The sequence below is a fragment of the Bombina bombina genome, chromosome 10 (assembly GCF_027579735.1).
Source record: "Bombina bombina isolate aBomBom1 chromosome 10, aBomBom1.pri, whole genome shotgun sequence".
In the NCBI taxonomy this organism is placed as follows: Eukaryota; Metazoa; Chordata; class Amphibia; order Anura; family Bombinatoridae; genus Bombina; species Bombina bombina.
In genome coordinates, this window is record NC_069508.1 from 204002533 (window position 1) to 204021137 (window position 18605).

Consider the following 18605-nt stretch of genomic DNA (forward strand, 5'->3'; position numbering starts at 1 on the left):
ATAGTGCTTAGTGAGTGTGCAGTATATAAATAGTGCTTAGTGAGTGTGCAGTATATAAATAGTGCTTAGTGAGTGTGCAATATATACAATAGTGCTTAGTGAGTGTGCAATATATACAATAGTGCTTAGTGAGTGTGCAATATATACAATAGTGCCTAGTGAGTGTGCAGTATATACAATAGTGCCTAGTGAGTGTGCAGTATATACAATAGTGCTTAGTGAGTGTGCAGTATATACAATAGTGCTTAGTGAGTGTGCAGTATATACAATAGTGCTTAGTGAGTGTGCAGTATATACAATAGTGCCTAGTGAGTGTGCAGTATATACAATAGTGCTTAGTGAGTGTGCAGTATATACAATAGTGCTTAGTGAGTGTGCAATATATACAATAGTGCCTAGTGAGTGTGCAGTATATACAATAGTGCTTAGTGAGTGTGCAGTATATACAATAGTGCTTAGTGAGTGTGCAATATATACAATAGTGCTTAGTGAGTGTGCAGTATATACAATAGTGCTTAGTGAGTGTGCAGTATATACAATAGTGCTTAGTGAGTGTGCAGTATATACAATAGTGCTTAGTGAGTGTGCAATATATACAATAGTGCTTACTGAGTGTGCAGTATATACAATAGTGCTTAGTGAGTGTGCAGTATATACAATAGTGCTTAGTGAGTGTGCAGTATATACAATAGTGCTTAGTGAGTGTGCAGTATATACAATAGTGCTTAGTGAGTGTGCAGTATATACAATAGTGCTTAGTGAGTGTGCAATATATACAATAGTGCTTACTGAGTGTGCAGTATATACAATAGTGCTTAGTGAGTGTGCAATATATACAATAGTGCTTAGTGAGTGTGCAGTATATACAATAGTGCCTAGTGAGTGTGCAGTATATACAATAGTGCTTAGTGAGTGTGCAGTATATACAATAGTGCTTACTGAGTGTGCAGTATATACAATAGTGCTTAGTGAGTGTGTAGTATATACAATAGTGCCTAGTCAGTGTGTAGTATATACAATAGTGCCTAGTGAGTGTGTAGTATATACAATAGTGCCTAGTGAGCGTGTAGTATATACAATAGTGCCTAGTGAGTGTGTAGTATATACAATAGTGCTTAGTGAGTGTGCAGTATATACAATAGTGCTTAGTGAGTGTGCAGTATATACAATAGTGCTTAGTGAGTGTGCAGTATATACAATAGTGCTTAGTGAGTGTGCAGTATATACAATAGTGCTTAGTGAGTGTGCAATATATACAATAGTGCTTAGTGAGTGTGCAGTATATACAATAGTGCTTAGTGAGTGTGCAATATATACAATAGTGCTTAGTGAGTGTGCAGTATATGCAATAGTGCTTACTGAGTGTACAGTATATAGAATAGTGCTTACTGAGTGTGCAGTATATACAATAGTGCTTAGTGAGTGTGCAGTATATACAATAGTGCTTAGTGAGTGTGCAGTATATACAATAGTGCCTAGTGAGTGTGCAGTATATACAATAGTGCTTAGTGAGTGTGCAATATATACAATAGTGCTTAGTGAGTGTGCAGTATATACAATAGTGCTTAGTGAGTGTGCAATATATACAATAGTGCTTAGTGAGTGTGCAGTATATAAATAGTGCTTAGTGAGTGTGCAGTATATAAATAGTGCTTAGTGAGTGTGCAGTATATAAATAGTGCTTAGTGAGTGTGCAATATATACAATAGTGCTTAGTGAGTGTGCAATATATACAATAGTGCCTAGTGAGTGTGCAGTATATACAATAGTGCCTAGTGAGTGTGCAGTATATACAATAGTGCTTAGTGAGTGTGCAGTATATACAATAGTGCTTAGTGAGTGTGCAGTATATACAATAGTGCCTAGTGAGTGTGCAGTATATACAATAGTGCTTAGTGAGTGTGCAGTATATACAATAGTGCTTAGTGAGTGTGCAATATATACAATAGTGCCTAGTGAGTGTGCAGTATATACAATAGTGCTTAGTGAGTGTGCAATATATACAATAGTGCTTAGTGAGTGTGCAGTATATACAATAGTGCCTAGTGAGTGTGCAGTATATACAATAGTGCTTAGTGAGTGTGCAGTATATACAATAGTGCTTAGTGAGTGTGCAATATATACAATAGTGCTTACTGAGTGTGCAGCATATACAATAGTGCTTAGTGAGTGTGCAATATATACAATAGTGCTTAGTGAGTGTGCAGTATATACAATAGTGCCTAGTGAGTGTGCAGTATATACAATAGTGCTTAGTGAGTGTGCAGTATATACAATAGTGCTTACTGAGTGTGCAGTATATACAATAGTGCTTAGTGAGTGTGTAGTATATACAATAGTGCCTAGTGAGTGTGTAGTATATACAATAGTGCCTAGTGAGTGTGTAGTATATACAATAGTGCCTAGTGAGTGTGTAGTATATACAATAGTGCTTAGTGAGTGTGCAGTATATACAATAGTGCTTAGTGAGTGTGCAGTATATACAATAGTGCTTAGTGAGTGTGCAGTATATACAATAGTGCTTAGTGAGTGTGCAGTATATACAATAGTGCTTAGTGAGTGTGCAGTATATACAATAGTGCTTAGTGAGTGTGCAGTATATACAATAGTGCTTAGTGAGTGTGCAATATATACAATAGTGCTTAGTGAGTGTGCAGTATATACAATAGTGCTTAGTGAGTGTGCAATATATACAATAGTGCTTAGTGAGTGTGCAGTATATACAATAGTGCTTAGTGAGTGTGCAATATATACAATAGTGCTTACTGAGTGTGCAGTATATACAATAGTGCCTAGTGAGTGTGTAGTATATACAATAGTGCTTAGTGAGTGTGCAGTATATACAATAGTGCCTAGTGAGTGTGCAGTATATACAATAGTGCCTAGTGAGTGTGCAGTATATACAATAGTGCCTAGTGAGTGTGCAGTATATACAATAGTGCTTAGTGAGTGTGCAATATATACAATAGTGCTTAGTGAGTGTGCAGTATATACAATAGTGCTTAGTGAGTGTGCAATATATACAATAGTGCTTAGTGAGTGTGCAGTATATACAATAGTGCTTAGTGAGTGTGCAATATATACAATAGTGCTTAGTGAGTGTGCAGTATATGCAATAGTGCTTACTGAGTGTACAGTATATAGAATAGTGCTTACTGAGTGTGCAGTATATACAATAGTGCTTAGTGAGTGTGCAGTATATACAATAGTGCTTAGTGAGTGTGCAGTATATACAATAGTGCCTAGTGAGTGTGCAGTATATACAATAGTGCTTAGTGAGTGTGCAATATATACAATAGTGCTTAGTGAGTGTGCAGTATATACAATAGTGCTTAGTGAGTGTGCAATATATACAATAGTGCTTAGTGAGTGTGCAGTATATAAATAGTGCTTAGTGAGTGTGCAGTATATAAATAGTGCTTAGTGAGTGTGCAGTATATAAATAGTGCTTAGTGAGTGTGCAATATATACAATAGTGCTTAGTGAGTGTGCAATATATACAATAGTGCTTAGTGAGTGTGCAATATATACAATAGTGCCTAGTGAGTGTGCAGTATATACAATAGTGCCTAGTGAGTGTGCAGTATATACAATAGTGCTTAGTGAGTGTGCAGTATATACAATAGTGCTTAGTGAGTGTGCAGTATATACAATAGTGCCTAGTGAGTGTGCAGTATATACAATAGTGCTTAGTGAGTGTGCAGTATATACAATAGTGCTTAGTGAGTGTGCAATATATACAATAGTGCCTAGTGAGTGTGCAGTATATACAATAGTGCTTAGTGAGTGTGCAGTATATACAATAGTGCTTAGTGAGTGTGCAATATATACAATAGTGCTTAGTGAGTGTGCAGTATATACAATAGTGCTTAGTGAGTGTGCAGTATATACAATAGTGCTTAGTGAGTGTGCAGTATATACAATAGTGCTTAGTGAGTGTGCAATATATACAATAGTGCTTACTGAGTGTGCAGTATATACAATAGTGCTTAGTGAGTGTGCAGTATATACAATAGTGCTTAGTGAGTGTGCAGTATATACAATAGTGCTTAGTGAGTGTGCAGTATATACAATAGTGCTTAGTGAGTGTGCAGTATATACAATAGTGCTTAGTGAGTGTGCAATATATACAATAGTGCTTACTGAGTGTGCAGTATATACAATAGTGCTTAGTGAGTGTGCAATATATACAATAGTGCTTAGTGAGTGTGCAGTATATACAATAGTGCCTAGTGAGTGTGCAGTATATACAATAGTGCTTAGTGAGTGTGCAGTATATACAATAGTGCTTAGTGAGTGTGCAGTATATACAATAGTGCCTAGTGAGTGTGTAGTATATACAATAGTGCCTAGTGAGTGTGTAGTATATACAATAGTGCCTAGTGAGTGTGTAGTATATACAATAGTGCTTACTGAGTGTGCAGTATATACAATAGTGCTTAGTGAGTGTGTAGTATATACAATAGTGCCTAGTGAGTGTGTAGTATATACAATAGTGCCTAGTGAGTGTGTAGTATATACAATAGTGCCTAGTGAGTGTGTAGTATATACAATAGTGCTTAGTGAGTGTGCAGTATATACAATAGTGCTTAGTGAGTGTGCAGTATATACAATAGTGCTTAGTGAGTGTGCAGTATATACAATAGTGCTTAGTGAGTGTGCAGTATATACAATAGTGCTTAGTGAGTGTGCAATATATACAATAGTGCTTAGTGAGTGTGCAGTATATACAATAGTGCTTAGTGAGTGTGCAGTATATACAATAGTGCTTAGTGAGTGTGCAGTATATACAATAGTGCTTAGTGAGTGTGCAGTATATACAATAGTGCTTAGTGAGTGTGCAGTATATACAATAGTGCTTAGTGAGTGTGCAGTATATACAATAGTGCTTAGTGAGTGTGCAGTATATGCAATAGTGCTTACTGAGTGTGCAATATATACAATAGTGCTTAGTGAGTGTGCAATATATACAATAGTGCTTAGTGAGTGTGCAGTATATACAATAGTGCTTAGTGAGTGTGCAATATATACAATAGTGCTTAGTGAGTTGCGGTGTAGGGGGGACAGATTAGGGGTGTTTAGACTCGGGGTACATGTTAGGGTGTTAGGTGTAGACAGCTCCCATAGGAATCAATGGGATGTCGAGCAGCAGCAAACATGAACTTTCGCTATGGTCAGACTCCCATTGATTCCTATGGGATCCGCCGCCTCCAGGGCGGCGGTTTGAAAACCAGGTACGCTGGGCCGGAAAAGTGCCGAGCGTACCTGCTAGTTTTTTGATAACTAGCAAAAGTAGTCAGATTGTGCCGCACTTGTGTGCGGAACATCTGGAGTGACGCAATAATCAATCTGTGTCGGACTGAGTCCGGCGGATCGAAGCTTACATCACTAAATTCTACTTTTGCCGGTATCTAGGGCTTGATAACTTAGGCGAATCAGCCTCGCCACAAATACGCTGCGGAATTCCAGCGTATTTGAGGTAGACACGTTGATAACTATTGACCTTTATTAAATTATCCGTCATGTTAAACTTAAAATAAAAAAACAGCACTTTTAAAAAAAAAACTTCTCTGTCCAGGTATGCAAATGTTCATGTGACAATATCCTTAAAGGGACATTTTACTGTAAAATTCTCCCCCCCCCCCCTTCAATGTGTTTCCACTGATCCATTTTACCTGCTGGAGAATTATAGATTTCTTACAAATGTATCCTTTACCTTTATTTTGACATTTGAAATAACTGATTCTGCCTGTTAAAAACCACTACCTGTACAGAAAATATGACTGCTTTTGGATTATCTATAGAAAAGCTATGTAAACAGGAATCAGCAGCAGACCAGTGGGGTGGGAGTGACATATACTAACATGTTCCTTTGTGTATAGACAAAGAGATGAGATAAGTAGATGTGTATAGAGAAAACGACAATATAAGGATGTCTGCTCTTTTTTCAAAATCAGCCTATTTTAATTTTTTTGTGTTTTCAATAAGCAAAAATGGCTGTTTCATATACAAAAATAAACACAAACAATCAATTTCCAATACATTTTATACTATTCAGCTGGTACAACAAGTTATTGGAAACACATTAAGGGGAAACCCATTTTAAGGTATAATGTCCCTTTAACATCTTATCTTACAAATGTATTTGAATATCTCTGCTTTGTGTTACTCGCCTAGTCATTCATTTATAAATACAAATTAGAAAGTTCTCCTGGCATTCAGTCCCTCAAATGGACTTGTTTTGAGCACAGAAATGGTTGCAATTAAATCAGAATTTATATCAAATGTGAGTGAATAATAATAATAATAATATCAATAATATTTTTTTATGTTTCTTTCCAGTCCTGGTACCTGGGATAAAACAGAAATCACAGTTTTCCTTCACTCACCCAACAGACCACCTGCCCCTTCTCGTCTCTGTAACAAGGAAGCAAGTACCAACAATATGGCACCGTAATTCATGTCATCTGAAGGGGAGACAAACTCATGTCAATGGCAAAACAACTTTGAAAATGAAAGAAAATCATCACTTGTGGTCGCATGGAAATGACCATAAATATTCAGCCTTATTTCATTATTCATTTCTCAATTTGGGTTTTGAAGAGATTCACCTGCTTAGTGAGAAGGGTTGGGCTTCAAAGCATTTGAAGTGTTTTCTTGGTAGTATAAATGCATAGGAGGTGCTGGGTATTCGTAGTCTGATGTTATTTACCAACTAACTGTAAGACACTTTCTACTTGAAGCCCAACGTTTTCTTTGAAGCAAAGACTTCTTTATACAAATGGGTGTGATGCTTCTTGAGGAATAGTGAAGGATTAGTCCCTCAGAAAAATCATAAAGCACTTACAAATATACATATAATGTATGCACTTCTGAGAAGACCTCCATTTCTAAGATAGTAGTTCAACTACTAGCTCAGTAACGCAGAACAAAATATCAAAGAAGTGGTCAAGTTTCTAGTTGAAATTTTGAGTGCTATTGGCCTACCTAACATATACTTCTAAAATGTTTCTGGGTAAAAAATGGACAAAGGGCTCCACCCTTTAAAATATTTTAATTTGCTCAACCCACCCACAGTGACGCCAATTTACAGAACACATTTATATATGTTTTGTTGCATGGCATATCAAATACAAAATGGCCGCCAGGCCAACCTTCTTTTCTGACAAGGAGATATCACATCCATGGCCCATGAGGAAATGTAACGTTGATATATATATATTTGAGTTGCAGAGTGATGTAAAAAAATGACAAATTCCTACTATTCAGTTAAAAATGCTGCACTTACATATAAGCTTTTTTTAAAAAAAAACTAATTTTCAACAAGTACACAGCAACACAGTAATGGGGAAGATGGTCTGTTTTGACAGAAACTGACAGGAATTAATTAAAACAATCGTATTTGGATTGAGTAAAGTGCAATTTCATTGGATAGGTAAATATCTTTGTAAGATAGAGATTGTTGAAAATTCTATTTTTGTTTTCCAAGTCCTTCCACCCCAGGACTCTAAATTATTGGGGTAAAAAACAGCCTTGCAAAAGAAAGGGGAGCTATTTTTGCTTTTTAAGTTTTTTATTGTTAAACTTGTATCCCTTGAAAAAAAAACTAAAATGTAAAAAAAATATATATAAAAACATAATGGTGCTTTTACCACAATATGTTAACTACATTAAATGCTAAGTAATCATTTTTTTGTTATCAAAGCACATAACTAAAATGAAATCATAATATCTCTTATTTTATAAGCTAAAGTCACTAATAATGGAGTTTGCCAATTTAGACAAATGCAACATTTCCCAACGCATAGGACTTAGACTCCTCAGTAGATTCTTCAGTAGTATAAATATTCGGACACAATTAAAGGGATTTATAACTCTGGTGTCTGGATATTACACTGAGGGATCCTGAGCTATGGCACTTGCTGAAAACAAAACTAATTGGATTATAAACTTCATATATGTTATGTACTTTTACAAATTTAAAAAAAGACAAAAAAAGACAAAAAACTAAAAAAATAAAATACAATAATTTTTTTCTACCAGACAGTGAAGCATCCCTTGGCTTCGCATGCAACTTTTAAGAAATTTTCCTATACTATACATATATAATATACATTTTATTGGCAGATTACGCCAATAAGAAACCAGTTTCTGCATGTTCTAGTGTTAGTAACTCATTTTTATATAGATAATATAGGATAAAGTAGAGTGCGCTAAGACAAAACGTTTTAATCCCTATTCCAGGCACATGCCTTTTTAACCCCTCTGCTCAGCCAAAATTGCCTCTTTGGTAGTGAAGGTGTTCAACTCTGTTAAAGGGTTGCTGCTACTGTCCTATACAATCAAATACATGAAATTCTCGGGAAGACACTTTGCTCTGCATCTTTTTTCCCCTGAATTATTGTTTTTAAATATTTTTTATATTATTTTATTTTGCTAGTGCCAGAGGGCTCATGCAATTTTTTTATTTTTTTTTTTAAGCAAAGCAGCGCATTGCAGGTCCATATGGCGCTCAGCAGGTTAATTTGCACGGAGACAAAAAAAAATTCCATATCAATGTGCCTTGCCCTGGATAGCGATTATTTGTGGAATTGTTGCACATGTTCCTATATAGGTAGTGGGGAAATGATTCCTCAATCACGTGTTTTGAAGACACTTTTTTTTTTAATTGTAAATGTTATCTTTGTCTCAGACATTGCAGACGTCACCACATAGGTAGATATTTTAGTTGTACCCCACCAATAAGTAGTATGCTTAGTCTTGTAGTATCTGTACTATTCTGCGTAGGAGAGCAGTATTTTCGGGATGTTTGCTGCATTGTGAAATTCTAAGTCTTCCTTTTATTATTTTTTTATTTGTTTTTGTTATTTTCTTTCTCCCTGATCAATGAAAATATGCAATACCTGCTTGTAATATGTAGTTTAAGCCTAGCAAAATATTAGATTTGTTTTTATTTTATTTGACCAAAGTTGGTGCTGCACTTGACGCAGTTAGTTATTTAGTCTTTGTATGCACATACAGGAGGGCCTCTACTTAGGGTAGCAGTAAAACTGTGAAGCACTAAGATGATCCCTGCTTTGAGCAATTTTTTTGTTACAACTGTTCCTATCACAAGCAAGCCTTAAACAAAACAAAAAAAAACACAAAAAAACAGACTTCCTTTTATCCAAGTCCCACACACCATTTTTATTAGCAGCCAGAAATCTATCCACCATCTATGAAAACCGGATATAATGCCCATTTTTATATGCACGTTTTTAAACTTCCAAGTTCTGAAACTTGTTTACTGGTTCTCTCTATTTAAAAAATAAATAAACAAAATGTTTTTGGATTTTTTCATATGTGTCTGATATGTGATTGAGTAGTTGTATTGTGTGATGTGTTGTGGAATAGCCAATAGCCAGCATATTTTGCCTTCCCTTAAGCACTTAGCTGGGCATTATTACTTATTGACATATTTGTGCACTAATCTAGCAGCTTTCAGTGCTTCACAGTGAAGGGTTAAAAAAGCCTAGACAAACATTTATTTCAGCCTAAGTCAAGGCATTACCATAAATTGGTTGTATATACTATACAAATGCACCCTTTTTTAGACAAAATAAAGCAATACATTGGGCAGGTGTAGATATGTTTTGTTTGTTTTAGTTTTACGCTGCAAAGAGAGAACTAGCTGCCCGCTCAGATATGTAATTTGTATGTTGTATAGTTTTATCTATAATACTGATTTATTCTACCCTATTTTATAATGCAGGACTTTTGTAATGTTGTTTAAATGAGGAGACATTTCTGTCAATATAACTTAGCAGACTTTCTGATTGTTTGTTTTTATGGCAGCGTTCCTAGATATTTTTTTTTTTATTATTGTTGTTTTTTGTTCCTTTTTGGAAACGGGATTTAAGTTATAAACTTTCCTGTTTCCTTTTTATATGTATTTAAATACAATTATTTTTCTTTTCTCAATGATTTAGCATATTCCTGTACTTTTGAAGTATGGGCTACTGAATAACCATTATAAATGGAAACTACAGATATGCTATATATATATAAATATATATTTGTTTTGTTTTTAATGCGTTCTCATTAAGTCTGAATCTAAGGTTAGGGAACTCTGAACAGATTTGCAGATACAATTTTTTTTAAAAGGCTTCAAGACATTACACAGGCAGTCAAGGATGTTATCGAACACACGTTTACTTTAGTTCATCTTTACTGCAGAAAATACAGCAGGAATAATCCATGAATCACTTTTGTTCAGTTATGATCTCATAAAGATTTAACAATATATCATTTAACTGGCACATACTTGTGTTGGGTGTGCAGCATAATGGGGCAAATTAAACACTCAGTGGTGGGGTGTCTTTGTTAAGTTTTGTTACCTTAATAGCGCTGGTAATTTTAAGCGCTTTCAAAGGGCTATATTACGAGTGGTGCGCTAACTGTTGCGTGTAAGCATAAAAGGGTTATATTGCGTCTTTGCACGTGTCAGAAGTAGCGCACATATTACCAGTTGAACATAAACATGGACGCTTGAGTGCAATTTTAACGTGCTTTGGGATAGCGTGACTTCAGAGCTCTGGTGAACTGTTCCACTCGACAAAAAAGTGGGGAAAAGACATCAAAACACACATAAAAGTACAGTTACAATCATAATAATAATACCGTCTGATGCAAACATATTTAATTAAAATATTGCATTAAAAAGTTATAAGGGCTCAAAGATATGAGGTCTCAAATGTTAGAAGAAAGAAAAAGGACTAAATATGTATATGTATCTATACTATATATAGGTATCCAGTTTGGCTTTGCCCACTTTCTATGTCCACTGGTAGTCAGAGATTTACATAGCTCACAGATGACTCCAACTCATGTTTCTTCATTCAAAAGAACATATATTTATTTCAATGTTTCGGCCCCTTTTTGGGCCTTATATATATATATATATTTATATGTGTGTACATATTTATTTATGTGTATATATGTATTTACAGACATATATACACATATAAATACATATGTACACATATATAGACATATCTATAAGTGCATCAGAGCCCTTTGCAGTCAAGTAGCTGAAAACATGTAAAATCATATTTATGCAATATTCCTATTTAATAAAGTGTACTGTGTATGTACTGTACATTGTTCACCTTCCAATGTTCTTCACATAGGGGAATATGTGTATTTATCAATAGATATTCCTATATATATCTGTGTATATCTATAGATAATCATATATATATATACATATAGGTATAGATATATATTTAACCAAACAACCATCATATTTGTATGTATATATATCTATGAATAAACAGAACATATTTCTCTGTGTGAAGAACGTTAGAAGGTGAAATATTAATACGACTTAGTTCACTTAAGAAAACATGATCGGGTTTGGGTGTGAGTAAGTGTTTTTCTACTTTTTGTGCTCTATTGAAGCCTATGGGGGAATAAGTTAACGCAGTTGCAATATTCGTTCAGCTTTTTGCACGTCCGGTTAGCGCTAGTGCAAAAACTTTTTTCTTTAAACTTGTAATATGCGCTCTACCCAAGCGGGAGCGCAAAGTACTGCTCCACTCGTAATCTAGCCCCAAATGTGGCAGTAACGCCATGCTGCTGTTGTATATATCCTTATTTATATTGGGGCAATGTTGTCTGCAAAAGAGTTTTTAAAAAAACATGGCATTGACTGTGGCTTTCACTCATCTGATTCACATGAAAAGACCACACACTGAAGAATAGACCTATGTTGAGGTATTAGTTCTCCGTATATACTGATGTCTCAAGTATATTTTGTAGTGCAGAGTCTCAACAATATGTGGACCAGCTCTGTGATCAAAGACTCATTTTGTAGTATTTATGGCCAAATATTGTCACCATGTATTTGACAACATATAAATAACAGCAAAATGCGTTGGACTGTTGTGGAGAATCAAGACTTTACCTGGGTTATATTTAATTCTGCCATTCAGATAGCATTATTGGTATAGGATAGTCAGTATTACAACCTTCAACTTGACATTGGACACTAATAAGGAAGAATAAAAAATATGGGATATTTTAAACTGATAAATACGCTCTAAGGATAACAGTACTATATGTCATTATGTCTTTATTGTGGCCCCTCAGAACTGTTATGGTATAATTCATTTATGTAGATAATTGCCCCCTGTGTTTGCTCCACATACACATCTTGCTTTTTGTTCAAGTGGAATTTACCCTAAAACCTAATGTACTAGGAACCTCCCAATCCCAGGTGTTCATGTATGTAGTTACAGCCCTGACTCATGCACTGTGTCTTAAACTGTAGAATTGAAAGCGTTGTAAAGAAGTGTGGTTATATATTAATCCAGTGGGAAATACAATGAAATCCTTAAAGGGACACTGTACCCAATTTTTTTCTTTTGTGATTCAGATAGAGCATGCAATTTTAAGCAACTTTCTAATTTACTCCTATTATCAAATTTTCTTCGTTCTCTTGCTATCATTATTTGGAAAAGAAGGCATCTAAGCTTTTTTTTGGTTTCAGTACTCTAGACAGCACTTTTTTATTGGTGGATGAATTTATCCACCAATCAGCAAGGACAACCCAGGTTGTTCACCAAAAATGGGCCGGCATCTAAACTTACATTCTTGCATTTCAAATAAAGATACCAAGAGAATGAAGAAAATTTTATAATAGGAGTAAATTAGAAAGTTGCTTAAAATTTCATGCTCTATCTGAATCACGAAAGAAAATTTTTGGGTACAGTGTCCCTTTAAACAAAAATTAATTGGTAGGAACATCTCTATTATTTACTTAGATGGGTTGTCTCAAGCATCTAAGTTACCTAACAACAATTGTGATTATTTTTGAAAGCAAAGATAGTTAAGATTATATTAATTTTGCAAACACATTTCATGGTATAGTTTAGCCTACCTATAAAAATGCATTATGCACTACATGAATATTTTACTTTCTAGGTCTCAGTGGCATTAACTATAGTTTTACGTTTTATGTAAAGTGAATCTGCTACTGATTCCCTGACAGTTGAATAGAAAAACCTAAGTGGGCCCTCTGTAGTTTTATATATATATATAGTTTGTTCACTACTTGCCTTTAGTATGGTCGGTTTGGATTGTTAGGAATGCCCCTTTACACATTATTTTTAGCAATAGGAATAAAAGCTGGTTGAAGAACTCCCTTTGCATTTTAGAAACCTCCTTCATTTGAGTACAGGAAGTTTTAGTCAAATTCTTCTTTAAATGCTGAATCAGTCTTCTGGAATAAATTTGTTCCAATTTGAAACAGAACAAACCCAATTGTTAGGCCACAATTATATAAAGATTTTTATGGTTATTTTAAATTTAAATAGGGTGCTACTTACCATGCTGTATGCGTTTATAAAAGCTGCAACCTTCCAACTGACTTGAAAAAAGTGGGTTGATTTCAGTACTTGACCGTGTCAAGTCAGTCAAAAGAAGTCCTGCTTCCTACATATGTTCAAGGTGTCCAGAAATTTGTCCGGCTTTGAAACAAGCCAACTTTAAATGACACTTTGCCTACATGTTTTTTGACTTGGTGTAAATCATTTGCTTATTTTCAAACAACCTCACTCAAAGTCATTTAAATCAACCTGCAAATGATCTTATTAGCCAGCAAACATTTGCAACCTACATTTATTAAGTTAACAGACAATATCAGCATATTAGTTCTAGTACTGTCAAGGTAACTGATTTTCTTAAATAGCTGACTTGACATGACTTAGGCTTTGCAAGTAGGTTGTAAAAGATGACTTTACAATTGACTTATCTTTTAAAAATAGCCTTGTTAGCTGTTTTAGCACAAGCCAGTTTAATTTTGGCTTAATGTTGCCCAAGTGTAAACTTATTCATATAATATTTGAGGGGTTTAATTTTAAATGTATAAAGGGGAGTTTCCTCTAAAAGACATTCACTCTATATAATGAATTACTCTGCTGGCTAAAATAATCTAGACCTTTTAGAAAATGATATTCTGTTTTATGGCTTGAACTTTTGTTAAAGGGACAGTTTTAGAACAATTTTGTTTGTTTTGATAGACTTTAAAGTACGTTTATACAGTGATGATGCATTAAGCTGATTTGCGTATCTTGGTCTGTCGTAGGACTGGGAACTCATTTCATTGTAAATAATTAAAACCCTTTCTAGCAATCAAGGGTCAAAGTCTTCCTCATTGCAGGTTTCAAGCTGAATCTTAGCAGTGCCTTTGATCAGCATTTTGTACTGACGCACCAGAGTTTTTGACACTGCAGTACAGAACTGCATTTCCAGGGAGAAATTCCCAGTTTGAATTTTAGTTTCTATTATAAAAAATAAATATGAAAATAAAAGAAACATAATGGATTTACATTTTTAATAATCAACTATTTATATAATAAATCTGTAGCATAAGACATGCAGAAATGTCAGTCATATTCTCCCTATTCCTTATTTATATGAATTATGCAATCTTGTTATAGTGTAATGCTAAATGAATAATTGCTACATAGATAAAAGTCTGATCTTTGTCCATCGCAGCTTGAAAGTAGATATGAGCTATGTACAAAACTAAAATTTTACTTTAAATAGTGAAAGCAATCCTCAAAATGCAATGTGAATTACTTTAACACTACAGCGCGCCATGCCATGAATAGATTGGTTAATAAACCGTAACTGAATAGCATGCATACAACGCAGCACCTGCATTACTAAATGCACTTTTCTCTGTATTTTTTTGTTGTCTTTGTTAGAAAAGTGTAGATTCACAGATCTGCTGCACACCTTAATGAGGTATATATATATATATATAATTATATATATATACACACACACACACACTGTATAATAATATTTCAGTTGTGTTTACTGAGCAAATGGGCTATAATAAAACCAAATATGCCACAGGACCCCTTCAGACCACAATGCACATCACACAATGTAAAATCTCCTCCAATCACAGCATTTAGTTAGCCCACAGCCATTTTAAAGGGGCACTATATTCAAGTATATCTGTTATTCATATTAAGAAGCAGCAACTAAAATTATTGATTTTTTTTTTGTATAAGTGTAATACAAAACTTAAAACTGTTTAAATTTAAACTATTACTGCTGTATCAGTTATGTGTTTTCTTCTGATGCTCATTGGCTGATAGACACATCCTGCTAATGATAATTGGCTGACTGGAATTTTTTTATTCTTAATGCTCATTGGTTGTTAAGTACTTCCTGCTGATGCTCACTGTTCATTTAAAGGAAGTACCTATAAACCAAATAGCATTGGCAGGAAATACACAAATGATACTGAAATACTAGTTTAAACCACTTTTACATGATATTTTTTTTTAAATTCCTACATGTTTTATTGCTGCTCTCTCATATGGATGGCAGAAACATTTTTAGTTCAGTGTCCTTTTAATATCCCAACGTAATTTGTTTTCAGTTTCACTTTTTTCCCAGCTTGTTAGTAATAGTATTCTGAAATAAATATACATTTTTGTTGTTGTACAGGTTTTCCTTGTAGTGATTTTTTAACAATTTTGATCAGTTGTACTTTTTCATTGTGTCTCTGTGGGCCTCCATGAAACAAAACTAAGGTATGAATGGCACGGTTTAGTAAAAAAGAGCCTCAATGGCACTTTAACACAGAAGTGTAGATATTAAGGACTTAGTATGGAAGTCCTGTCTACTTTATTCCAGACTTCATTCAATTAATTCTTGGAATGCCAATATGTCTTGATGCATGCGTTACTGTTCAGCAGTAAACTATCTATTAATTCTTTACGCATCAAGTCAAAGACTGAACAACAGTTGTTTAACAATCACCTTTTTTGCTTAGACAAAAAAACTTATTTAAAATGATGTTGATGTAACATTTAAGCTTTTCTGTACCACTTAACTGTGTCACCAATTCTGAAATCATGTTAGTAATTAATGCAAATACCTTACATGGTGCTATTGCAGTCTGGCAAAGTGATTTTTACGAAGAAGAAAAAAAAAACTAAACTTAATTTGGGCTCATTAAACTCTGCTTTCCAACAACGTACATGCATAGCAGTAACTATCTGCATGATAACTATGCACTAATCCGAGCAAATATCAACCTTTCATATCTATTTTTGAGTTACTTCAAACCTTGCCTTTTTGGTCATTGTTATAAATGCCAGCTTTAGGACAGAACGTTATACAAATAAAAACCAGCATAATATCTGATGTATAAAATGTAGTGCCTGTGAAATCTGTATTATATTGCTCTTCTGAAGTAAGACTTTTTGTACACCAATAGCCTTCGCTGTCTGTCAGATACTTCTGATCTATCTAATGTAACATAAACAGTCAATAATAATGCATGTCATTTCATTTTAGTGAACTATATGAATATAACTCAGAGTTATGTTAGACTTTTTCTGACTTGGTTATTGTCAGATAATTTAAAGAAATGTCACAAAAAACGCAAATTCTGATTATTATTTTTTTTGGGGGGGGGGGAGTTTTCAGTATTTTTGGAGGTATACATTTTGCTTAAATTCAGTATTACTTGTGGATATTTTTTTATTATTATTTTTTTTCCTTATTTTATTTTGTTTTCCCTCATGGGTAAGCATAGGTTTCCACACAGAAAACTGTCTAGCTGTTTAACCATCTGATTTTTTCTGGTAACTTTCACTTATAAGCTTGTATATAAATTGCCCGAAAAAAAGAAAAGGATATAAACTTCTGCAGCATGTGTAAGCTGATCCAAGCTGAAGAGGTTGTAATCTAAACATGAAATAAACAGCTAGACCAATGCTTTACCTGTCCTGAAAGCATTCGCACCAGATCTACTTGTATCATAAACTATACAATGCTACAAAAACCCGGGCTGTTTGTTACCGTGCAGAAGGTCAATATTTTTTTCTGTTCTTTGATTAAACATTATGCAAATGTGAGCCTGGTTCATGAAATGTATTAAATAAGACACGCATAATTAAATTAATTAGGTATAATATATATAGGTAAATCATGGTATAATGCAGCCGCAGAATACAGTTCAGTCATTTAAGGTTGAAATGATACTTTTGACGTGTTTAAATTGTAGAATAAAATGAAGTCACTGTTTTTATATTAAAAAAAAATATATATTATATATTTCACTTGCAACTGGATCTCAGATTTGTATTGTTTACCTTTTTCCATGTCGTGCTCTGCGCAGGGCACTGAGGGATGGGTAGCGCCACACTGGCATTGCCATTGTCTCACAACAGCCCTATAAAATGCCAAGGTGCGAAGTATATACAGTTTGCACCCTATTTTATTTGCCTCTGTAGATGTAGCATAGTTCATGAGAACATCAACACATTTTAGGAGCTTTATTTGCACTTGTTACTAATCTAAGAACCACTTTATATTTGTGAAACAAGATTTTTATTGAATTAAAGTGACCTTAAAGTAATGCATTAGCTTTACTGCATGGTGTCAATGTCCATAGGACAACTGCAGTACAGGCAAGCATTACAAATATATAGGTTTTGTATTTGTGGTCTCTAAACTCTACCCAGCTGAACTTCTTAATTTTTTATTTTTTTTTCACTTCCAAAAACATCTGTAGCCAATATTGCAGGATCATGAAACAATTAAAGATAATGTCTCAGGCCCTACAGCCTCTGATTCACTATATTGCCTGTAGCCTAGTAATATTAGTAATGAAAAATAGTGGCATGGCATGATAGCACGATACAATCTAGAGGCTGCAAATATGAAACATGCGCACACACGTCACAAATACGTGTGTATATATATAAATGGACATCCGTACTGCAATCCTAGAGACATTTAAGTGATGTATTAAATTTAATGCATGAGTTTAGCATTTTTATTATAATTTTAACAAGTTTAAGCTTTTACTGAACAAAGGGCAGCACCCAAGCCTGCATCTGACCATGTAAACCCTTATTTTGTGTTAATCAATTGCCTACGAAAGGGTCTTTCAAAATCCTTTGTGTCTGTGTTTAATACAGTTTCTGTTTTATGAACCAGGCTTTGTAACTCTTGTTATTTTGTATTCACTCTCATGATTATCATTTTAGTTTTACTGTGTTCTGTGAAATTTTGTAATTGGTTGAGAATCACTGTGGGCAACCATTCTTCTTCAACTAAATCTCTGCAGGTTTTTTTGAGCTGGTGTGGATTAGTTAAACTCTTGTATTCAACCATTAGTGCAGCCACCTCTCACTTTACAATACAATTACTGGAAGCAAGTACTGCATTTCCTATGCAACAAAAAAGGAAAATAAAAAAAATTGCTAATGCTAACATGTTGTTCTGTTTTTTTTTGTCTATTGCTTTTAATCAAAATCTGTTGCACTGTATCTAAATATTTTGTACAATATGATTGCTTAAAGGGACAGTCTACACCAGAATTTTTATTGTTTTAAAAGATAGATAATCCCTTTATTACCCATTTCCCAGTTTTGCATAACCAACACAGTTATAATAATATACTTTTAACCGCTGTCATTATCTTGTATCCAATCCTCTGCAAACTGCCCCTTTTTCAGTTCTTTTGACAGACTTGCAGTCTAGCCAATCAGTGCCTGCTCCCAGATATATTCACGTGCACGAGCACAGTG

The 18605-nt window shown here is 34.3% G+C and overlaps 1 protein-coding gene across 9 annotated transcripts in view; it reads left to right on the plus strand.

Annotated features, from left to right (window-relative positions):
* NFIA (nuclear factor I A) overlaps positions 1 to 18288 on the plus strand; it is a 761934-nt gene extending 743646 nt beyond the window's left edge. For all 9 annotated transcript variants that reach the window (XM_053693636.1, XM_053693638.1, XM_053693642.1 and 6 more), the window contains one exon: positions 6343 to 18288. In XM_053693636.1, coding sequence (XP_053549611.1) covers positions 6343 to 6360 — 18 coding nt within the window. In that variant the 3' untranslated portion in view covers positions 6361 to 18288. The remainder of the gene's footprint in view (positions 1 to 6342) is intronic.
* The last annotated feature ends 317 nt before the right edge of the window (positions 18289 to 18605 follow it).